We start from the raw sequence: 23,816 nt of genomic DNA on the forward strand, positions 1-23,816 counted from the left end.
AGACACATCCCAGCCAGGCAGAAACATTCAAGGAGGGTGTGAAGCAGGGGTGGTGATGGGATGTGCCTTTGGAGGGGGGGTGGCCTGAGGAGAGTTCTGAGGGCCAGGTAGAGATGTTTAGAGGGCCGCGTTTGGCCCTCAAGCCTGAGCTTCTGCACCCATTTTAAGCTGTGTGTGAGAATTCAGACCTAGGGAATAACTGGTTTCCAGGTCTCCATATTTCATTATTAGAGCATTTTCCTCTCCTTGGCCCCATCCTGCACTCAGCTCTCACCTGCGGCTCCTAGGAGAGTGGGAAATGTGGAGGAAAGGACAGAACGAAACAGCTGGAATCTGGCACAGAAGCAACTTCACCACGCTGCAACATTTGGTTGCAGGTCCCTGCACGTCCCCTCGTTTCATGCAGCTGTGATAAAAGAGCAGGTACAAATCAGATGTTGAATGTCTCCACCCTGCTTAGCTGCTTATCTGTATTTAAAAACAAAAATACTTGCAAAGTGGGTTTCAGTGGCACCAAGCACAACCGCATGCATTGTGCAACGAAACATCCTGAAAGGGGTTTTTGCTTGTTTTTTCAAAGGAACCTCGTGACCGGCTTATTTATACCACACTTCCCCAGAAGCCACAAGAGGGAACAGGTTTTGGCAGAGAAAAAGCAGGTTGCCCAGGGATCTTCCTGTTTTCATCTCTGAAAATTGGGAGGGTAAAACAAGCAGCCCTGTTTCTTACAGGAAGAAGGACTGTAGATCATTGCCCTTGCTTTGCAATCAGAGGGCTCCAGGTTCGAAACCCGACATCTCCAGATAGGACTGGGAGAGACTCCTTGCCTGGAACCCTGGAGGGTGGCTGCCGGTCGGTGTTGACATCCCTAGCCCAGACCAATGGTCTGACTCAATAGAAGGCAGCTAGCTAATTTCCAAAAGCAGCTGTTTATTATGAAGATGGCAATAACTTCTCTGTTCTTTAGGGCAAAGGCCCAGGGCTCAGGGGTGAGTCTCATTCTTTGCACACAGAATGTACCGGCTTCAGTCCCCATCATCTCCAGGCAGACCTGGGAAATTCTCCCTGCCTGAAACCCTGGAGGGAGGCTGCCAGTCAGAGCTGCCAGCCCTAAGCCAGATGGATTCAGTGGCGTGACCGGGTATGAAAGCAAGTTCCTCAACGTGAATTATCAGAGAGGGTATAATAGGTACCCCTCCCTGCTCCTTGTCGTCAAGGAAGGTTAATTGTGGAAGGCATCTGACGCCACTTCGGTTTTATTAAGAGTTTTCAACATAGGATGCAATAAAAGCGCAACTAGTCTAAAATAATAATAAAAATTACAGAAAAAAAGAAGAGGAATGAAGAAAGAGAGAGAAAAGGGGGTGCAGAGGAAAAGGAAAAAAGAGGGGACCCAACTAGTCTAAAATAATAATAATAAAAATAAATAATGCAGAAAAAAAGAAGAGGTAGAAAGGAGGAAATAAAGAGAAGGTGGAATGAGAAGAAAAATGGGGGGGAAGGGGAAAATAATATAATAAAGCTCAAAGAGAAAGATAGATAGATAGATAGATGATAGATAGATAGATAGATAGATAGATAGATGATAGATAGATGATAGATAGATAGATAGATAGATAGATAGATAGATAGATAGATAATGATGATAGATGATAGATAGATAGAGGTAGGTAGGTAGGTAGGTAGGTAGGTAGGTAGATAAATAGATAGATAGATGATAGATGATAGATAGATGATAGATAGATGATAGATAGATGATAGATAGATAGATAGATAGATAGATAGATAGATGATAGATAGGTGATCATCGATAATGATGATAGATGATAGATAATGATGATAGATGATAGATAATGATGATAGATGATAGATAAATAAATAAATAAATAATGATAGATAGGTAGATGATGGATAGATAGATGATAGATAGATGATAGATGATAGATAGATAGATAGATAGATAGATGATAGATAGATAGATAGATAGATAGATAGATAGATAGATAGATAGATGATAGATAGATGATAGATAGATAGATGATAGATAGATAGATAGATAGATAGATAGATAGATAGATAGATAGATAGATATAGATAGATAGATAGATAGATAGATAGATAGATAGATAGATAGATAGATAGATGATAGATACCCCTCCATGATATCTTAATTTTCAATCCACATTCAGAGAATTGAATTCTCCCAGCTCTCATCTGGGAGAGCTTCCCTCTTCCTCAGTCTCACGCCCTGAGAAAACCCACCCTGACCTGCCTCTCAGTGGTCTCTTCTTCTGTTCCATCACCTCTCTGTATCCAGAAAGATCTGACATTTCTCGGTGCAGAATATAAAACTGTGGAATCCCACCCCCTCCCTCCTTAGGTTAGACACCCCATATTTCCAAATAAAAATGTCACTTTCTCACACCACTGTGACACGGGGCTCCCATGAAAGGCAGCCTCTCTGCCCATGAAGAATTGGGAACTGTGTTTGTCTTGGATAGAACTTGCATGTTTCTTTAAAAAAAAAGAAAACCACTAACAAACTTTATTCCATTAAAAAAAAAAACTTTTGCCCAGTCTGAAGGCTGAGAAAGACACCCACAGAGCAGAACCACTGAGTTAGTTCCAATTTTTTTAAAAAAAGAAGAAAAGCCCTTGCTCAATTTTTCCATAGTTTTCCCCAAAACAAAACTGTTGACTCTCCTTCCTGCTTTCTCTTCTTATACAACCACCCAGCCTACTTCCTAGTTCCACAGCAGCACACAAAATCTCTCGGGAGGAGCCAATTCACTTTTCCAGGGCACTTAAAAACAAATTAGCTTTAGATTTTTACACATTTCTCATATAAAACTGCATTGCACTCAGGTGGGCATAATTCTGCTGCATTTATAACTCTGACATGTTGTAATTGACAAAAAAAGTTCATGAGCAGAAGCCAGAGAGAGAGAGAGAAGAGAAGCATATAATTTATCTTCGTCCAAAAATGACATGTTATATGCACACCGGACACTATTTTTAAGACAGAGTGTTCTTGCTGCTTTCTTTAAGGGCAAAAGAGGGGAGGTGTTTTGTTTTTCCCCCTATTCTGATCTCATTCATGCTAGGTAGGCAGAGAGGGAAACATGCCTGATCTTAACAGGCCTCCTGTGAGATTATTTGGAGCACAATCCTGTACACACACTTCCCTGGTAGTGAGTCCTACTAAAGTCAATGGGGCTTACTTTTGAGTAGACAATCCAATGTAGGCTTGGGCTCTTTGTGCGTGTGCACATCACATAGTTGGACTATGGAACTCGCTGCCACAAGATAAGCAGTGGTGGCCATCAGCTTGAATGGCTTTCAAAGAAGATCAAACAAATTCACGGAGGAGAAGGTTGTCAATGGCTACTAGCCCACAATGGAGCCTGTGCTCTCTCTCCCATGTTGCAGGTAGTAAATGTTTCATAGAATCATAGAATCATAGAGTTGGAAGAGACCACAAGGGCCATCGAGTCCAACCCCCTGCCAAGCAGGAAACACCATCAGAGCACTCCTGACATATGGTTGTCAAGCCTCTGCTTAAAGACCTCCAAAGGAGGAGACTCCACCACACTCCTTGGCAGCAAATTCCACTGTCAAACAGCTCTTACTGTCAGGAAGTTCTTCCTCATGTTTAGGTGGAATCTTCTTTCTTGTAGTTTGGATCCATTGCTCCATGTCCGCTTCACTGGAGCAGCAGAAAACAACCTTTCTCCCTCCTCTATGTGACATCCTTTTATATATTTGAACATGGCTATCATATCACCCCTTAACCTCCTCTTCTCCAGGCTAAACATGCCCAGCTCCCTTAGCCGTTCCTCATAAGGCATCGTTTCCAGGCCTTTGACCATTTTGGTTGCCCTCCTCTGGACACGTTCCAGTTTGTCAGTGTCCTTCTTGAATTGTGGTGCCCAGAACTGGACACAGTACTCCAGGTGTGGTCTGACCAGAGCAGAATACAGTGGCACTATTACTTCCCTTGATCTAGATGCTATACTCCTATTGATGCAGCCCAGAATTGCATTGGCTTTTTTAGCTGCCGCGTCACACTGTTGGCTCATGTCAAGTTTGTTGTCAACCAAGACTCCTAGATCCTTTTCACATGTACTGCTCTCAAACCAGGTGTCACCCATCTTGTATTTGTGCCTCTCATTTTTTTTGCCCAAGTGCAATACTTTACATTTCTCCCTGTTTCCAAATACCAGTTGCTGGAAACCGCGGCAGGGGAGGTTGCTCTTGTGTTCAAATCCCCCCCCCTCCTCCTCCTCCTTTTTATACATTTTTATTGTTTTTTTTAACATATCATTTCCAACAATCATATAACATAACTTCTTATCTTATACAATATTTTAGACTTCCGTCAACACCTCTGATGATTTTCCATTCTTTATCACTTATTCTGCATTTCTTAATTTCTCTATTACTCCTAATTATCATTCACTAATAATTCTCCTCATAGTCTTTCTTGCAATATTTCAAATAGTCCTCCTTACAAAACTTCTTGCTGTCCTACTAGCGTAATTTGTTGATTACAGTTGCTCTTCAAATAATTCATATACTTCTTCCAATCTTCTGTAAATCTCTGGTCCCGCAGGTTTCAAATCCTTTCTGTTAATTTATCTAATTCTGCATAGTCCATCAATTTCATCTACCATTCTTCTTTCGTCAGTAATTCTTCAAATCCTGCTTCTTAAGATCTTACAAATTTACCTGGCAGTAAATCCTACCAAGTTCAATGGGGCTTACATCTGCGTAGACATATATACTGGTATATGACTGTACTGCTTGAAGACACTTGAACTCAGGACACATGGGAGAAACGTGCAAAGAGGAAGGCACGCTTGGCAAACCTACACCATGATTGACTCCCACGCAGAAACCTATGTCTCCACTGTGGAAGGACGTGTGGATCCAGAATTGGCCTCCACAGCCACCTACAGACACACTGTTAAAACTGTGTTCATGGAAGACAATCTTACTCGGCTACGAGTGATCGCCGAAGAAGAAGAAGAAGAAGAAGAAGAACAAGAAGAAGACGACGACGACGACGGTACCATCAAGGGATCTTGTTTAAAGTACCTATGTACCACTCTTCATACATACATAGCCCAATAAGAATTTACATTTTTTTAAAAAGCAATTCCATAATTAAAATAGCAGCAAGGATACTCATCGCAAAATACTGGAAGACACAGGATTTGCCCACTTTGGAAGAATGACAGACGCAACTGATAGGCTACATGGAACTGGCGGAAATGACTGGCAGAATTCGAGATCTGGGAGAGGAGATGCTGGAAGAGGACTGGAAAAAATTCAAAGACTACCTACAAAAACACTATAAGTTGTATGAATGCTAAGAGAATGCATGATAAAAAACAACATGGCATCAGTAAATTAATGGTAAGATTTATGAACAAGCGACGTTTAAGAAAATGATGAAATTTGAGGTAATATTATGTTTAAGTTAAGCAATTTAGTATATGATAAAAATATTGAAAATTTGGGACATAATATGTGAGAAATACAAATTAAGAATTGGAATAAGGTAATAAATTGCTGTCTATAGCTATATGACTGAGAATGCAGGAAAGGGCGATGTGAGGAAGTCTAAAGATTATGAAAATATGATTTAAAGATAAACTGATTCTGTTGTATTCTTTTTTTATCTTATGTTTATTCTTTGAACTTCTTTTGTTTTCTTTGTTTCATTGTATGGTGATGGTATTGTATATGTTTGTTGGTTTGTTTTTTTCTGTTCAAAATTTGCAATAAATACTTTATAAAAAAAAATAAAAAAAATAAAAGACTCCACACACCCGCACAAAACCCCCTCTGTGTTTAAAACAGAAGCACTTTCAGAATTCACCCCAGTGAAAACACACATTCAGGCAAAATAAGTGATAGCCCGGTCGCATTGCCCAGACTTTTCTGATATAGGTGGACTTCCAGCCTGTACCATGGCTGCTGACCAGCGTGATTGTCATAGTGAGCCTGCTCAGTCCAGCAGAGACTCACCAATTAGGGAAAGCGGGGCATTGCCCACAGTCTGCCCACAGTCTGCCCTCAACCAGCCCCCGCCATACTTCCTCCTCCTTAGTCTTGGGCCACATCCATGCCAGATTTCTAAAGCACTACGATATGACTTTAAGCAGTCACGGCTCCCCCAAAGGATTCTGGGAGCTGTAGTTTAAATAAGGTGCTGCAAGTTCTTAGGAGACACTCCTGTTCCTCTCCTGAAACCGCTCTGGGAATGGTAGCTCAGTGAAGGGAATAAGGACCTCCAAACACCTTCCAGCATCCTTAACCAACTGCAGCCCCCAGGATTCCTTGGGGCAAAGGTGTCACTGTGCATCCTAGGACCCACGTACCTACAGGACCGCCTCTCCTGGTATGCCCCGCAGAGGACCTTAAGGTCCACAAATGACCACACTTTGGAGGTACCAAGTCGCAAGGTGGTTAGATTGGTCTCAACTAGGGCCAGGGCCTTTTCAGTACTGGCCCCGACTTGGTGGAACGCTCTGTCCCAAGAGACCAGGGCCCTGCGGGACCTGACATCTTTCCGCAGGGCCTGCAAGGCAGAGCTGTTCCACCTGGCCTTTGGTTTGGATTCAGTCTGACCCTTATGTTTCCCTCCCCTTATGGTTTTGATCTACGGGCTACTATTAAAATTGTATTTTAACCCGTATTTTAAATTTCTCTCCCCCCCCCATTGGGACGCGGGTGGCGCTGTGGGTTAAACTACAGAGCCTAGGGCTTGCCAATCAGAAGGTCAGCAGTTCGAATCCCCATGACGGGGTGAGCTCCCGTTGCTCGGTCCCTGCTCCTGCCAACCTAGCAGTTCGAAAGCACGTCAAAGTGCAAATCGATAAACAGGTACGGCTCCGGCGGGAAGGTAAACGTCTTTTCCGTGCACTGCTCTGGTTCGCCAGAAGCGACTTAGTCATGACCCGGAAGCTGTACGCCGGCTCCCTCGGCCAATAAAGCGAGATGAGTGCTGCAACCCCCGAGTCGTCCACGACTGGACCTAATGGTCAGGGGTCCCTTTACTTTAACATCCCCCCAATTATGTTTTTATTGTAATTATACTGGTGTTAGCCGCCCTGAGCCCAGCTCTGGCCGGGAAGGGTGGGGTATAAATAAAAATGTATTATTATTATTATTATTATTATTATTATTATTATTATTATTGGCATACGATGCTGCTTTAAATGTGTGGTGCAGATGGGCAGAAACAGACTGAAAATGACAAAGGAATTTGAAACTGCAGGCAGGGAAATGTACCCGGTACCTCCTGGGCAGAAAACCATTTTGAGAAAACGAGGTGCTGGGTGGAAGAGTGATTTGAGAAATGAGCTTGGGGCTTTGCGGGTGCCAGACAAAAGCAGTATATCTTCTCCTGAAGCAAGGCAGGGTGTGGATCAGGAGCAGGTGGTGTGATGCAACTGGTGGGTGGGTCACCTCTGTTCCCAAGGCCTGCCTGTCTGGGCGCAGGACGGCTTGGCGGCATTGACAGGAGCAGCAGACGGCAGTTCTGGACAGGTTGGGAGACTTGAAGCTCAGCCTTCCTCCTGAACAAGGGAACTTGAGACTTGGGAGATCTCGGTGGGTATTATGCTGCTACCTGTTTTTGTGTGTGGAGGGGGGAGAGTTGCTGAAGCTTTTGTTACATGTTGGTGTCGTGTCTTGCTATGTCTAATGTGGCTCAGCCAGAGGGGAGGAGAGACAGTCTCTGGAAGAAGAAGTCTTCAAGGATTCACTCAACAACCCAAAGGTCTATCCACCTCTGGTGACTATGGTCTACCTCCAATGTTGAGGTTCTCTGTTTCTGAACACCAGTGGCTGAAAACCACAGGACCGGAAGAGCTGCTGTTTTGCAAAAGTCCCACTTTGGGGCTTCCCTTGAGTGGCCACTGTGAGAAAGCCACTTCCGCCTTAAAAGGAGGTGGTGTTGAGAGCTTCACACCCCCACCACGTGCGCGGTGGCTGGCTCTCAGCCTCCGTGCAATTGAGGGAATCCCCAGCCGCGTCATCCCTTGGACAGCCAATCGGCTGGCTAGGGGGGCGTGGCCTGCCCTATTTAACATTGGCGCAGCCAGGGATCTCCTTCTTTTGCCGCCTCCAGCTGCTCCCACCCTCCCGCCCTTTAAGGTTTTCGTCTCTGACCTTGCTATGGACCTCTGTTGGTCGCCAGTAAGGGGCCTGGTAGGAATTTTTTCCACTTGGCAAACTGGCACCAGCCACTTGGTTTTCGCCTACCTCATAGCAAATCGCCACAACTTTCTTGGTATTGGCAGTTAGGCATTGGTATTGTTGTGTAGATGGAAGAGGGGAAGAAGCGCCATCACTTGCCCCGCATATTGAAGGGTAGTCTGGTAAAGGATTCCAGGGGGCGTGGCCCTGTCTGAAGCCTATGGAAGTGAGGGCCTAAGGCACACCCCCAAGCGATGACCCCGGGGGAGTTCCTAGTTGATGTGCATCAGCAGGACTCCCCCTACTGGTGGTTAACCCTTCCCGGACTTCAAGCGGACGGGCTGGAGTTGGATATAGTCAGTTAGGACCAATGCCTAAGCCAATACCGCTCATCACTTGTAACCAATAAAGTTGTGGCTTTATTTAGCCTATTAACCTTAAATAGTTGTGTCATGTGTCTTTATTTCCACTGGGGAGGGCGGGAACTCGCCACGCAACAGGATACTGGACTAGACGGGCCATTGGTGTGATCCAAGCACCGCTCTCCTTATGTAGCCTGCAAATGGTTGACGTTGCTGTGATGGCCACCAGCCTAGATGGCTTTAAAAGGGAAGAAGACTAAATGATGGAAGCTCACAAGGCTCTCAGAAGCTACTAACCCTGATGGTCATGTTCTGCTTTCTCTGCTGGAGGCAATATGCTGGGAATTGCAAGAAGGGAGAATCACATAGATGGTGGTCTGAAGATGAACACAGTCCTCCAGGCCTCTCCATCTGGTCCATAGGTTTCTTCCCAGGTCATACTTCTCTCCTTGCCATGCCTGTTCTGTCTAGGACACACACCTTCCCACCTTCCACCAGTGTTTTATATATATATATATATATATATATATATATATATATATATATATATATATTGGTTTTTAACATACAAAATTATAAAACATACCATACAATTTATCACAAATACATTCTTATTGGACTTCCATCAGCACCTCTGATAATCCTCCGTCTTAATCATTTCTTATGCATTTCCTAACTTAATATTGCCTTTACATCTCTTAACTTATTGTCTCTCCTTCTCCATTTTTACAATATTTCTAATATTATTCCTCACAGAACTTCTTGCAAACCTACAAGCGTCGTCTGTTCATCACAAATACTTTTCAAATAATCCGTAAATTTACTCCAGTCTTCGGTAAATTTCTGGTCCCACCGGTTTCGGATCCTTCCCGTTAGTTTGTCAAGTTCCGCATAGTCCATTAATTTCATCCTCCATCAGTGTCTTCAACTGGCTAGAAGGTATCCTCTTGCTTGCCTGGGTGGAGGGGGATGATATGGGTAGGTTGATGTTATTCTGCTCACTTTCTTTCGCTTATGGCTCCGCCCACCTCTGGCATGCCAAAGGTTGCCAAAAAGGAAATTTGGTACTTGGACTTGAAAAGGTTCCCCATTCCTGTGGTAGATCCCTAGCAGAGAATCCGGGGCCTTCCAGAAGTTGCTGGATTCCAACTCCCATCGTCCCCAGCCCTGTCCCGGATACATGCCCTAACCAATCAGGGACTGCCTATTAAACGCACTACTAACCTCCCTTTGTTTACGGTTTTTATTTCTACATGGCTTTGGGAAACGTTGTTTGAGAAGTGATGCAAACGTTTTGTCCTTAATCCTTTTTGTCCGTAACAATGACAAGCCCCTTCATCCACCCGTCTCCTTGCCTTGCAGGGCTGTTGGCCAACAGAACCGGCGATGGAGCAGTGTCAGACTCTGGAGCAGGCCCTGGGAGGGCTGGTTTGCACATTCCAGCGCTACTGCCGGAAGGAAGGCGACAGACACACGCTCAGCAAAGGGGAACTGAAGGAACTCTTGGAAAACGAGCTTCCCAGCCTGAAAACCGTAGGTCTCCTTCCAACCCCATTCTCAGTCTCCTGAGCATTATGGGTTGCGGATGGAATTTGTTCCGATTCATTCTCCACATTTTTGCAGCAGTATGTGTGTGTGTGTGAAAATCCTTATGAAAAGTCTTCCTGTTTTGGAGGGAGATTCTGAATGCCACCAGTATTCTTTCTGTGAAATGTGTATTTTGTGGGTCCTGGGACAGTTTCGTAGATTTCCAAATTAGCCCTGCAAAGGGGACTTAGTTGATAGGTGGCATATAAATAGTTGTTTATTATTATTATTATTATTATTAGCAGCAGCAGCACAATCATCACAATCATCATTACATCATCACACAGGATAGCTCAGCTGGTAGAAGATATGGATTGTGTTTTTAAGATTTGTTTATTTGGTTTTACAAATCAAAGTTTTATAGTCACATACCGAACATACAGCATAAAAAGAAGATTCCAAGGAATCTCGTGGACTTTCCTCCTCCCCTTTGTAGGTCCTATTGTTAATCATTTCCTCCTTTCTCTTTTATGATAACCCAAATCTTTTACATCTCCGTAACGTCCAAAATTCACCATTAAACTTCAAGTGTTATTCCAGTCCTACTAACATTTTAAACTGTTTACAATGGTTTTTAAGATAAATTATAATTCCCCCCCTCCCCATTCCTTATTAAAATTCTGGTGTTCCTGATTTCTGAGTCTTCCGGTCATTTTTGCCAATTTGGCATAATCCATCAACTTGATCTCCCATTCTTCTCTGGTAGAGACTTTGTCTTCTTTCCATCTTTGGGCCAATAACATCCACATAGCCGTGGTCGCTTACATAAATAGTATTTTCTGCTCCCTTGGGATTTCAGCACCTAAAATTCCTTTTTAGAAAAGTCATTTTAAACATCCCCCCCAACTCATTATAAGAACATGAGGTTCTTAATTTCAGGGTCGTGGGTTTGAGCCCCATGTAAGGTTAAGAATAATTATAATTATACCCTGCCCATCTGGCTGGGTTGCCCCAGTCACTCTGCATTACAGGGCCGTTGGATAAACCACATGGTTGCTTCCAAGTCTACAATTGATTCTATGATCATCTTGTTGTTGTTGTAAAGGTAAAGGGACCCCTGACCATTAGGTCCAGTCATGACCGACTCTGGGGTTGCTGAGCTCATCTCGCTTTATTGGCCGAGGGAGCCGGCATACAGCTTCCGGGTCATGTGGCCAGCATGACTAAGCCGCTTCTGGCGAACCAGAGCAGCACACAGAAATGCTGTTTACCTTCCCGCCGGAGCGGTACCTATTTATCTACTTGCACTTTGACGTGCTTTCGAACTGCTAAGTGGGCAGGAGCAGGGATCGAGCAACAGGAGTTCACCCCGTCGCGGGGATTCGAACTGCTGACCTTCTGATCAGCAAGTAATACTTCAAGGGAAGTAATAGTGCCACTGTATTCTGCTCTGGTCAGACCTCACCTGGAGTACTGTGTCCAGTTCTGGGCACCACAATTCAAGAAGGACACTGACAAACTGGAACGTGTCCAGAGGAGGGCGACCAAAATGGTCAAAGGCCTGGAAACGATGCCTTATGAGGAACGGCTAAGGGAGCTGGGCATGTTTAGCCTGGAGAAGAGGAGGTTAAGGGGTGATATGATAGCCATGTTCAAATATATAAAAGGATGTCACATAGAGGAGGGAGAAAGGTTGTTTTCTGCTGCTCCAGAGAAGCGGACACGAAGCAATGGATCCAAACTACAAGAAAGAAGATTCCACCTAAACATGAGGAAGAACTTCCTGACAGTAAGAGCTGTTTGACAGTGGAATTTGCTGCCAAGGAGTGTGGTGGAGTCTCCTTCTTTGGAGGTCTTCAAGCAGAGGCTTGACAACCATCTGTCAGGAGTGCTCTGATGGTGTTTCCTGCTTGGCAGGGGGTTGGACTCGATGGCCCTTGGGGTCTCTTCCAACTCTATGATTCTATGATTCTATGATTCTAAGTCCTAGGCTCTGTGGTTTAACCCACAGCGCCACCCGCATCCCGTTGTTGTTGTACCATGATGATAATTCTTAAAGGGCCCATTGGTCGAGACTAACAATAGCAACAACTAGGGGCTGCTGGGGCTGCTGGGGCTGCTGAGGCTGCTTGCCAACCCACCTGCCTTTTTGCCAACCACCATTCCCCCACATCTGACTAGCCCCCTTTCCTTTACACCTCGCCCACCCCTTTGCATATCCTCCCACAGTTCTCCCCAAGCTCCTCCTCCTTTCTAAACCACAAACATCTCATCTGGACTGCATTGCTTCCTCACCCTCCTGCCTGCCCGCTATGCGTCATGCTGCAGTTGGCGGCCACCTGAATTTCAGCATGATGACAAACTTACATTTCTATGTATATAGGGGTGATATTACAATAATAACAATTCTTTAATGATGCCTCATTCACTGACGGTGATGATTAGGCTGATAATTCTGAAAGGGACCCTCAGTCCCCGATCATTTCTCAACCATTCATTTCTTTTCCTTTCCTAGCTTCAAATAAAAGACGGTGCTTTCGAAGAGTTGATGGCATTGCTGGATACAAACAAGGACAACCAAGTGGACTTTGAAGAGTACATCCGCTTCATCGCGGCGGCCTGCACCTTCTTCCATGACTTCTTCCGGGACAGCCCTCCGGTCCAGCCCCGACTGCTATGAAAACCAAGATGGCTCCCCAACTCACCAAAGGTTGCAAAGCAAGTTCCTCACCCCGGTTGGAAAAACCGTGCCAGGAAGTCCCCGTGTCCGTCTCTGAAATCTCGAGACAAGTCTTCTTTCTCATCAACTATGTCTTTATTTCATTTTGTTACTTAAGTCAAGAAAGCAGTTTTGAGCCTTAAAAAATGGAGAACTAGAACAAGAAAAAATGGCTTCTGAAAGGATAAAACGAAAAGTAGCAACAATGCAATGGAGCTACAAATCCTTAGCATCTCATACCTTTGAGGGAAACAGCCTCAAAGTTAGAAGTGTAAAATGTCATAGAAATGTTATACAGTGGTACCTCGGTTTATGAACTTAATCCATTCTGGAAGTCTGTTCTTAAACTGAAACTGTTCTTAAACCAAGGCACGCTTTCCCTAATGAAGCCTCCCGCTGCCAGTGCTCTTCCACCTTCGGCTTCCATTCTTAGACTGAGGTAAAGTTCGCAAACCAGAACACTACTTCCGGTTTTGCAGAGTTCGTAAACTGAATAGTTCATTAACAGGGCTGTTCATAAACCAAGGTACCACTGTATATACCAAGGATCATGGGTGATTGCTGTCTTGAACTGTCTCCAAAAACTGAGCTGTGAGAGTGGAAGTTAATGTGTCAGGAGAGACTACTAGATACTTTCAGACTTATCAGTCTTGGACATTTATATAATAACAATAACAACAATAACAGTTTTGTTTTATTTTATTATTTCTATAGCAGACTAGATGCCCCAGTCACTCTGTGCAGCTTCCAGCAAAATATTAAAACGCATAACCTCAAACATTAAAACAAAACCCTCCCTGCCTTCAGATGTCTTCTAAAAGTCAGACAGATGTTTATTTCCTTGACATTTGATGGGACTGCGTTCCACAGGGCAGGCTCGACTACCAAGAATAAAAATAATTTTACCAGCGGACCTGGTGCATTAAAGATGCATTTGTCATCATTTCCCATTGCTTATTCTTTTCCCTTCTTCCGACTTCCCAGCCTTGCCTCCCCTCCCGCTCCTGTTTTCTGGAACTTCTACGCTGGCCTTTCCAAAGCTGGCATTTCAAGGCTGTTCTTTGCCAGACAGATGGAAAGAATCGGTCTGGGAATTTGGAGAGAGGGCTGCGGGGATGAGTGCAAAAGAGAGGGGCGAGGCAGCAATCACAAAGGCCTTCGCATCCTCACCAGCCTCCCCCCCCCCAAAAAAAAACACACCCTGGGGAGATCCTTATTGGTCTCTTTCTGAACCCGGTGGGTGTACACTTTTCGCAACCGAAATAAAAGGGCGGATTTGCCGAGGCTTTAAATATGGCTCGAGTTGTCACAAGCCCTCATATCCTGCCCTGTAGCCTCCTCGATCGCTTCGGTGTTTGGTTGCTGTGGTAAGTCTTGTTTGTTATTTTTACATGCATAGTCTGATTTTCTAAAAAAAAATTAGATTAAATAGAACAAGGATGATGCTGTCTTCCTGAGGCCATCAGTTTCAGCCTGATGTTGTGCAGAGGCTGGCATGACTGACCAGAGTCCAGGTGCAGTTTCAGAAGTGCAGAACTTCCTTGTGGCTTGGGAGTAGTAGCCAAATATGCCCTACTTAGAGTAGACCCACAGGAATCAGTGGTTTTTTTTAGGGTGGTTACCCAACTAAATTCTACTTAGAGCAGACGCGGTGAAGTTAAGGGGCCCAAAATTCGCCGTTGAGCTGTAGTCAGTGGTAGCCCTACTCAGAGTAGACCCACTGAAGTTAATCGACACGAACGTAGGTTTGTTCATTGCAATGGCCCTGAGCAGAATGTGGTTGGATACAACCCCATGCTGATTAATTTCTGTGGGTCTGCTGTGAAGAGGAGTGACACCGGCTGCAACTCAATGTTACGTAAGTCCATTGATTTCAATATGTCCATTTCGGAGCATGAGTCTTGACGTGGGATCTCGCCCACACACAAGAAATCTTGCCCAGATCTTAAAGCTACCAGCCCTGGAAAGGAGCTTCCAGTCCCCAGATATTCTTCAGTGTTACACCGGTATTCGATAGATGTAAGAATGACTGTTTTCATCCAAAGCGGACCTATTTTGCAGAGGTGCAATTTGTTCCTCCAGTGTGTGTCATGCACGGCGGCAATGTGCTAGCAGTCGCTGAGGAAATGGGCGTCGTGTCCGTCCACTCCCTTCAGCCAGTCTTACCACAGGTAGCGACAGAGAGCAGAACAGCGACTCTACAAGACGCCCCTGATTCCTACGCAATCCAATATGCTTGCAAAGGGCTGTTATTCAGCAAACAGAAAGGGCCAAACTCTCCATGCACTCAGGTTCCCAGCAGCTAATGGCTGTGGGTTTGATTTTTATAGCAGGCAGGGCTTTCTCTCCCCATTCCCAAGCAGCACTCTGCACATGCTCAGTGAATAAAGGGTGTGGCTGCCTAGGTATCTATCTGCCTGTCTGTCTATTCATCTATCTATACAGTCGTACCTAGGAAGTCAAACGGAATCCGTTCCGGAAGTCCGTTCGACTTCCGAAACGTTCGTAAACCAAAGCGCGGCTTCTGGTCGGCTGCAGGAAGCTCCGGCAGCTAATTGGAAGACACAGAAGCCCCGTCGGATGTTCGGCTTCCAAAAAAACATTCCAAAACCGGAACATTCACTTCCAGTTTTCGATCGTTTGGGAGCCAGAACATGGGAGGTACGACTGTATAACAGGACTTTCCTACCAAATATAGCATTCTGTGCATGCTCAGTTTCCCAGTGGCTAAAGGGTGTGGCTTTTTAAAGTAGGAGGCATTGTTCCCACCCCCTTCCACAACTCATGATCAGATTCTGGACAACTAGAAGGCACTGATTCTTTTGGAACCTGGTAGCTGGTCCTCACCTTTCATTTCAAATGAGGAGTGTGTCTCTGTATGTGACAGCAAATATTCCCCTCGCAGAGCTGCAATTGCCAGTTTCACAGGGAGAGAGATGGATAGACTCTGGAAATTGGGGCTCTGTGTGGAGAATTTTTGGGGGGTGTCACCTAAGAACTTTCAGCACCCCAAGATTTTTGTGGGGGGGGGACTACTTAAATAAAGAAGGGTGCTTCAAATGCTCAGTACAGATGGGACCTCAGGGGTTTGTGTGCGCAATTCTCAGCGCAATCCTGTTTGTGTCTATCCTGCCCTATCTCAGACTGCGCATTCAGCTGATCACGAAGCGACTTTTCTCCTTGTGGATCACAATCAGCTAAGTAGTGAAGGGGAGGGAAGATTCAGCTCAGTTTGTATTTAAAGGCAAACAAACCTATATACCCCACTCTCTCCAAAATAGCACCAAAACAGCCAACCTTTGGAAATTCGAACTTCTTTGAATTTTGCTAGGCGGTTCTCCAGCCAAGTAATGTGTACGCCCCCCCCCAAAAAAAGGCATAGATTAGGGGAATGTGTGCCTTAAAATGTGTTAATCTGTGAAAATAGAATGTATTATATTAGGCAAAATTACTTCCAAGGATGTGTCTATTGGGGGAAATATTGCACTAAGTTGCTGACGAATTTTCATGAGGGGGAAGCAAGCTCAGGGGTCAATTCTTAAAGCTTTTTTAAAAGGGTTTTTAATCGGGGATCAAGGCAGAAAGCTGATGTGGAAATGTGGAGTGCTGAACTTAAAGTTGGCAAAATAAGGAACTGAGGGAAACTGAAATGGGCTGATTTTCTCATCCCGAAAATGGCCCCTCCCTCCAGGTAGAACCCCCTAGTCATGAGGACTGGCCTCTTGACACTTAACTCTAAAAGGTGTGCCAGAACATGCACACAATGTGCTTTCCTCAACTCCTGCCCTCCAAAACCAGCGATTGACTGCAACTAAACTCATCTGGGATCAAGAGGAAGAACCATCAGTTTAGGGGACAGACGTATCACCTCCACCCCAATAAGTACAGATCCCTTTCTGGCGTTTCCCCCCTCCCATCTGTTTTACTCAAGCCTCCCCTGACTTTGCCACCAAATTCTACTACCGATTCTTTCATCATGACTCAGAGTTTCCTCTTTCCTTTTTTTACCATCTCCAGATTCTGTGGTTGACTAAAGCCGGGTGTGGTCTCCCTCCAGCAAACCTCAGTCTGGAGGCGATGAAAAATAAAAATATAGACTCTGATGCCATCCACCTCATAAGTTTATTGCTCTAGACAAAGGCTTGTATTAAGCAATAGCGTTAATAAAAGAATACAGAACATACACCCATAACGTAAAAATCCATAATATAAAAAAGACTTTCCTCAGCGTTAAAACACAGTTTCCCTTGTGCATCTCTGACAGCGGCAGTTCTAATATTACCTTGCCTTTTTTAAAATCCAATTTGCCAACCTCCATGATGTAAGAGAGAATGGTTACCAGAGACACCAACAAACTCAAATCCATCTTGACTCCAGATTAAGCCTCCAAATCACCACAACAATTTATAGTGATTTTCTTTAACTCCTTTTTCCTGATCCCCCCCCCCCGCCAGTGCATAAAGGGCCACTCTGTATGTTACAAAGGTCTTATTGTCACTCAAAAGAAACCAAACCATTTCTGCCAGGGTGGGACTGCTTGCTTGTATGTGCAAAGATTTCAGAAAGCGATCTCTTGGGTCTCTCTATACAAGGGACAGGCTAACAGATAATGAGTGATATCTTCTACCTGAGGCACACCAAAAAGTCTGTTTGAATGATGGATCTTGTTGAAGTGACCATCCACGACTGCAGTGGGCATCACTTGGGAGATGCAGCTCAACCAAAACATTTCTTGTCTGGCGAGAGTGTGGTCAGAAAATTAGCTCTAGAATGATCTTTTCTGGAGAGCGGATACCAAGGGGGAAATTGGTTGTGGGCGGTTCCTTCTATATTCTATCCAGAAAAGGCAATCCCTTAGTTCACACTTACTTCTCATCGAAGCAGAGATCAGTTCTGGGAAATAATAATAGTCTAAATCATCTTGACAAGCTGCTTTCCAGAGCTGGTTATCACCCAATTCCATAGCACAGGAAAATGGCCAGTAGGTATAGGAGCCAATTTTAAAAGGTAGTTTGATTGAGTGAAGTCCGCTCTTGCTTTGAATGTTGGCCACATGGATTCTTTACTAAGAAGAACTGCTAATATTCCTGATGGTAGAAAGTAGAGCTTCCAAAATTATGTATTCTGCACCATTTACAAAATTTTAATGAGTTCAAATCAGAGCCTCAGATTTCAACAACATAAAGCACTCGAGTAAGTACTTTGCTACCAAATATATTTAGGACAGGTTCAATCACCTGCCCTCCGCCGTTGCAACAGAACTTCATCAATGCCCCTATGGTTTTCTGTGCTTTGATTTTCACTGTCTCCGTATGACACTTCCAAGAGAGGGTTTCGCTTAAGAGTACATCCAGGTTTCTAAATGAGCGCATTTGTCCCCTAGCTTGCTGATCTAAGCAGCAAAGGTAAAAAAGTAAAAGGTAAAGGACCCCTGGACAGTCCAGTCCAGTCAAAGGCAACCATAGGGTTGCGGCACACATCTCACTTTCAGGCCGAGGGAGCCGGCATTTGTCCACAGACAGCTTTCCGGGTCATGTGGCCAGTAGGATTAAACCGCTTCTGGCACAATGGGACACCATGACAGAAACCGGAGCACACGGAAACACTGTTTACCTTCCCGCCACAGTGGTACCTATTTATCTACTTGCACTGGTGTGCTTTCGAACTGCTAAGTTGGCAGGAGCTGGGGCAGAACAACAGGAACTCACTCCGTCACAGGGATTCGAACCACCGACCTTCTGATCGGCAAGCCCAAGAGGCTCAGTGGTTTAGACCACAGCGCTACCTGTGTCCCTTTCTAAGCAGCAATTATATCTAGGACTATGTTTGCCAAAAATCATACTGTTGATCTAAATTTATGGTAGGCTTTCCTGGTTACAGTATGTGCTGAACACCTCCAAGAGATTTTTTGACGCCCAATCAGGAAAGAGAGAGGAGCACTAAATCATCTGTTTACATCACTATTGAGATCTTTCTGTCCCTAATTACAGCAGCGGGGAAGTTTGCGTTGGCTAAATATGGCACCAAATCGTTAATATAGACGTTAAAAGAGCAGGAGCCAGAATGCAACCTTGATTCATTCCTCGTGATGCTTTAAAGGCATCAATCGTACCACCATTTAAACCTGTTCTGACCCTTATTGTTGTATTGCTTCATAGCTCTTGGATCTATAGCAGACATCTGCAGTTGGTGTTGGCAATTTGAAATTTCTCCCACTACCTGATCTCACTTACTTTAAACCCTAGGCCACCAGCTCCCAGAATTTGTCTCCATCCTCTCTTTTCCATAACAAGAAGTCCCACTTCCTGCCACTGGGCTTTTGTATGCTCTGTTTCTTGTTGAGCAGACTCTTGTATCCCAAACTACTGTACGTTTGATCAAAATTTGCATGGAATCCTCCGATGGATTCTTACGAGAATCCCCAGTTGTCTTAGCCAGAACTTTCTTAGCTGCTTTGCATTGACATGTCAATGAAGGATAGACTGACAGCACTTGCACCATGCTTCAAATGAGTACATTGACCCTGAGATATGTCTACATGACTCCCGTGTTGTTGATGTTGTTTAGTCATTTAGTCGTGTCCGACTCTTCATGACCCCATGGACCAGAGCATGCCAGGCACTCCTGTCTTCCACTGCCTCCCACAGTTTGGTCAAACTCATGCTGGTAGCTTCCAGAACACTATCCAACCATCTCGTCCTCTGTCGTCCCCTTCTCCTTGTGCCCTCCATCTTTCCCAGCATCAGGGTCTTTTCCAGGGAGTCTTCTCTTCTCATGAGGTGGCCAAAGTCTTAGAGCCTCAGCTTCACGATCTGTCCTTCCAGTGAGCACTCAGGGCTGATTTCCTTCAGAATGGAGAGGTTTGATCTTCTTGCAGTCCATGGGACTCTCAAGAATCTCCTCCAATATATAAATTATGTTGCAAGACAAATTCCAACCATTTGGGGCTCTATGTGAGGCACAGAACTACCATTCCCAGAGTTCCCTGGGAAGAAAAGGGATTGCTTGTCAAACCACTCTGGGAATTGAAGTTCTTGGAGGGAGCGAGGCGGGGTGGGTCTCCTACCAATGCTCAGCACCCATAACTATCAGCAGCTCCCAGAATTCCTTGGGGCAAGCCATGAGTGTTTAAAGTGGTATCGTAGTGATTTAAATATCTGGTGCAAACATAGCCTTAGGGTTGCCTTTGCAGAAAAGAGGAGGAGGAGCAGGATGGGGACAAAGGTGGAATTAGTTGGCTCCGCCTCTCCTTGGCTCTAGCTCCGCCTCCCATTGGCTTCCCTGTTGTCTGCCCAGCCATTCTCAATGGGCAAGCGCCACCACCGTCCACCACCTGACCAGCTTTCTCATTCCCAACCCGCTCTTCTGCCACCGCCAGGTTCCGAGAGCATCCGAAAATGGCGAGTCCCCTGGAGAAGGCCCTGGAGGTGATGGTCACAACTTTCCACAACTACTCCGGCAAGGAAGGAGACAAGTTCAAGTTGAACAAGGCGGAACTGAAGGAGCTGCTCTTGAAGGAGCTGCCTGGGTTTCTCGGGGTAAGTCAAAGGAGGGAACCTCGATGGGGGAGAACATCTCCAGGGAAGGCTGCAGAAGAATCCCTTCCTGAAATCCTGGAGAGCTACTGGACCATGAGGACTAGAAACTTACATTATTTTTCGGGGAAGGGGGGCAGCTCAGTGGTAGAACATCTGCTTTGTGCGCAGAAGGTTCGATCCCTGCCTTCTCCAGGTAGGGCTGCAACAGAATCCTTTCCTGAAACTCTGGAGACACACTGCCCTTTATTCTGAACCATGAGGACTAGAATCTCTGGGTGATCCCTGATTGGTTGGGACATGTGCCCAGGACAAGGGTGGGGAACGTGTGGCCCTCCAGATGGATTACAACTCTCATCATCACTGACTGATGGGTGATGGGGCTGATGGGAGCTGGAATACAGCAACATCTAGTGGGCCCAAAGACTCCCAATCCCTGAACTAGACTGGCAATTGCCTTTCCGACATCTATCTCAATTGCGTCTTCTAATGCAGAGCTCTCCAGTTGCTTCTGGACCACAACTCCCGGCATCCCTGACCATCAGCCAGTGCCTGCTGAGGCTGATGGGAGTTGAAGTCCAACCACATCTGGAGGGCCACAGGCTCCCCGTTCCTGCTTCACACCTTTGCATGTGCATTTAATGGGTGATCCCTGATTGGTTGGGACATGTGTCCGGGACAGGGGTGGGGGACACTGCGGCCCTCCAGATATGGCCAGCTCCCTTCATCCCTGACCATTATGGCTGGGGCTGATGTGAGCTGGAGCCTGGAAAGCCACAGGCTCCGCGTCCCTGGGCAAGACCCAACTGGAAGACGGGTGTGCCTTGCGCTCCAGGCCATTGGAGCAGTCTGGTGGCTATGAGTGTCCATCGCCCTCCATCCATGTTCAGGCTATACAAAAGCCCAATGGGGAATCAGGTCACATAAGCAAGACAGAGAGACAGGCGTAACTGAAAGGTGTGCCTTTCAGCAACCCTTTACCAAGGCAGCAGATGGCACTACTTACCGCATTTTTCACTCTATAAGACGCACCAGACCATAAGGCGCACCTAGTTTTTGGAGGAGGAAAACAAGAAGAAAAAAAATTCTGAATCCCATAAACCAGAACAGCAAGAGGGATCTGGCTTCTGGGATAGCCTCTTGCTGTCCTGGCTTATGGGGTAGCCGCGCACAGCCTCTCCTGGGCAGGGGGATAAAGGCTCCCCCAAAAGCTGCACTCCCTTTAAAGAGTGCTGCGCACATGCTCCATGGGGCTCTTTAAAGGGAGTGTTGAGCAGAGCCTCCCGCCTGCATTCGCTCTGTAAGACGCACACACATTCCCCCTTACTTTATAGGAGGGGGAAAGTGTGTCTTATAGAGAGAAAAATACGGTACCTCAATAATTAAAAACATGCACATGCAAAAAGGTTAGACCTTCTCTGGATCCTAGCCTCTGGGGCTAGAAGAAGCCCAGAGTGGCTGGGGAAACAGGGAACTATCCCCCAATGTTTACTGCTGAATCGGAATGAATGTCAATTGGGTTTTCTGCAAATCGGCATTCTTTCCGATTCAGCAATAAACACCCGGTTTCCCCCGCGAAGCTGGTGAGACAAAAGCTCTCGCACAATGCAGAAGGGTCGGACAGCCCCCGTTCCTTCCCGGCCGCATCGTGGCAACCCCAGATCTCTTTTTAAACCTCCCCCACCAATGAAATCCAACCTCCCTCCCGCAGAAAAAGAAGGACGAGACGAATTTCCAGAGGATCATGAGCAACCTAGACAACAACAAGGACAACGAGGTGGACTTCCAAGAGTACGCCGTCTTCCTGGCCTGTGTGGCCATGATGTGCAACGATTTCTTCCAGGGCTATCCCGACAAGATGCCCAGGGGCAAGTGATCTGGGGGGGGCAGAATCAAGGGCAATTGTGGTGTCTGTGCAGGCCGGAGACCTGAGAGCTCAGCCTCGCGCCTGTTCTCTCCTTCTCCCTCACAAAGGCCCCATCGACGACGCCTCTCTGATCTGGAGGCTCCACTGTGATGGAGATTATTCCACGCCTCTTTCTCTTTCCACAATAAAGTTTGCTTTAAAACTTCATTGGGTTTGTTTCATTGCTGCTGCCTTCTCTTTTCGGAGGGGAGAGAAGGGAGGCAAGATTAGAAGCACAGACTCATAAAAGGACATAGTTGAGAAAGAACCTGCGGGTTTTCTTGTTATTTTGCAGATTAGTTGCTCTGCAGAAGGCGTGCTGGGGAGACCACACATTCCAGAAATGCAAAATAACTTTTGCTAGGTTTTAATAACAAAAACTCCTTTTACACTAAATTACAATATATCAGGGGACGCGGATGGCGCTGTGGGTTAAACCACAGAGCCTAGGGCTTGCCGATCAGAAGGTCGGCGGTTCAAATTTGAAAGCACGTCAAGTGCAAGTAGATAAATAGGTACCGCTCCTGCGGGAAGATAAACGGCGTTTCCATGCGCTGCTCTGGTTCACCAGAAGCGGCTTAGTCATGCTGGCCACATGACCCGGAAGCTGTACGCCGGCTTCCTCGGCCAATAAAGCAAGATGAGCGCCGCAACCCCAGAGTCGGCCATGACTGGACCTAATGGTCAGGGGTCCCTTTACCTTTTTACAATATATCAATAAGCATGACCCATCCACCAGGGTACTGAGAGAGCTACTTGCTGCTCTTTATATACTATACCCAACAGCTTAATCAACATAACTTAACAGCACCTGCTATACTGCTTCACAGCTGTAAAACTTGATTATGTTATTTGCTCTGGCCTTTAAAGAAATACACATCTTGTGGAACAATAATGAACCTTCAGATTTAAAGAGACCATTCAACACTTCTAGTCGAATCACCTTGCAATGCAGGAATAGACAGCTGTCCCTTACGGGGATCAAACCTACAGCCTTGGCATTATCAGCACCATCTCTAGCCAACTGAGCTATGTATCGTAGGCCCTCATTGGCTATCTGCCATGGATGCTTTAGCCGAGATTCCTGCATTTCAGGGGGTTGGACTAGATGGCCCTTGGGTCCCTTCCAGCTCTAAGATTCTATGATTCTATGAATGTTTCCGTTGCATCATTCTAGGGCCAGGGGAACAAGTGGTATGGACGACCTCAGAAGGTGGTGGGCTTTCCTTCATGGGATGCTTTTAAATAGAGGTTGGATGCTGTGATAGGAATTTTGGGGTCTTAGATATATGTTAAATGTTCATAAGTGTACCAACCAAGCACGGACATAGATCAACACAGGAAGACTGACCAAACTGACCAAATGTTTTCTCTGCAAGGTCAAAGGAAAATGGAAAAGCCTCCCCGTTGTCTTTTCCTTCACAAATCCAGTCTTAAGGGCACATTTGGCTCAGGAACTAAGTATTTATCATTGCAAAAGACTGGCCAGGCTCCCTAGGCAATCCAATCAAGTGACCATTAAACAGGTAACCTGGCAGACAGGAGGTAAACAAAGCACT

The 23,816-nt window shown here is 45.6% G+C and overlaps 2 protein-coding genes and 1 long non-coding RNA gene across 3 annotated transcripts; all 3 read left to right on the top strand.

The window, feature by feature from the left end:
- The first annotated feature begins 7,449 nt into the window (after positions 1-7,449).
- Positions 7,450-13,743, top strand: LOC309520655 (protein S100-A3-like). Its single transcript, XM_082202659.1, has 3 exons — positions 7,450-7,620; positions 9,933-10,103; positions 12,613-13,743. The coding sequence occupies exons 2-3, from the start codon at positions 9,957-9,959 to the stop codon at positions 12,775-12,777; spliced, it is 312 nt and encodes a 103-aa protein (XP_082058785.1). The 5' UTR covers positions 7,450-7,620; positions 9,933-9,956; the 3' UTR covers positions 12,778-13,743.
- A 300-nt stretch (positions 13,744-14,043) lies between these two features.
- LOC309520639 (protein S100-A4-like) lies at positions 14,044-22,425 on the top strand. Its single transcript, XM_082202638.1, has 3 exons — positions 14,044-14,183; positions 20,195-20,354; positions 22,063-22,425. The coding sequence occupies exons 1-3, from the start codon at positions 14,110-14,112 to the stop codon at positions 22,225-22,227; spliced, it is 399 nt and encodes a 132-aa protein (XP_082058764.1). The 5' UTR covers positions 14,044-14,109; the 3' UTR covers positions 22,228-22,425.
- LOC309520770 lies at positions 15,302-15,977 on the top strand. Its single transcript, XR_014214396.1, has 3 exons — positions 15,302-15,321; positions 15,468-15,552; positions 15,624-15,977. It is a non-coding gene; the product is annotated as an uncharacterized lncRNA (long non-coding RNA).
- Positions 22,426-23,816: the final 1,391 nt, after the last annotated feature.

The sequence above is a fragment of the Podarcis vaucheri genome (assembly GCF_965113315.1).
Source record: "Podarcis vaucheri genome assembly, chromosome: 16".
In the NCBI taxonomy this organism is placed as follows: Eukaryota; Metazoa; Chordata; class Lepidosauria; order Squamata; family Lacertidae; genus Podarcis; species Podarcis vaucheri.

What these genes read in the sequence shown, in the direction of transcription:
- LOC309520655 (XM_082202659.1), top strand. Translation starts at nt 9,957, where the DNA reads ATGGAGCAGTGTCAGACTCTGGAGCAGGCCCTGGGAGGGCTGGTTTGC. An exon ending in AGCTTCCCAGCCTGAAAACC is followed by an intron (nt 10,104 to 12,612) that starts GTAGGTCTCCTT and finishes TTCCTTTCCTAG; the next exon opens with CTTCAAATAAAAGACGGTGC.
- LOC309520639 (XM_082202638.1), top strand. Translation starts at nt 14,110, where the DNA reads ATGGCTCGAGTTGTCACAAGCCCTCATATCCTGCCCTGTAGCCTCCTC. An exon ending in TTCGGTGTTTGGTTGCTGTG is followed by an intron (nt 14,184 to 20,194) that starts GTAAGTCTTGTT and finishes TGCCACCGCCAG; the next exon opens with GTTCCGAGAGCATCCGAAAA. An exon ending in AGCTGCCTGGGTTTCTCGGG is followed by an intron (nt 20,355 to 22,062) that starts GTAAGTCAAAGG and finishes TCCCTCCCGCAG; the next exon opens with AAAAAGAAGGACGAGACGAA.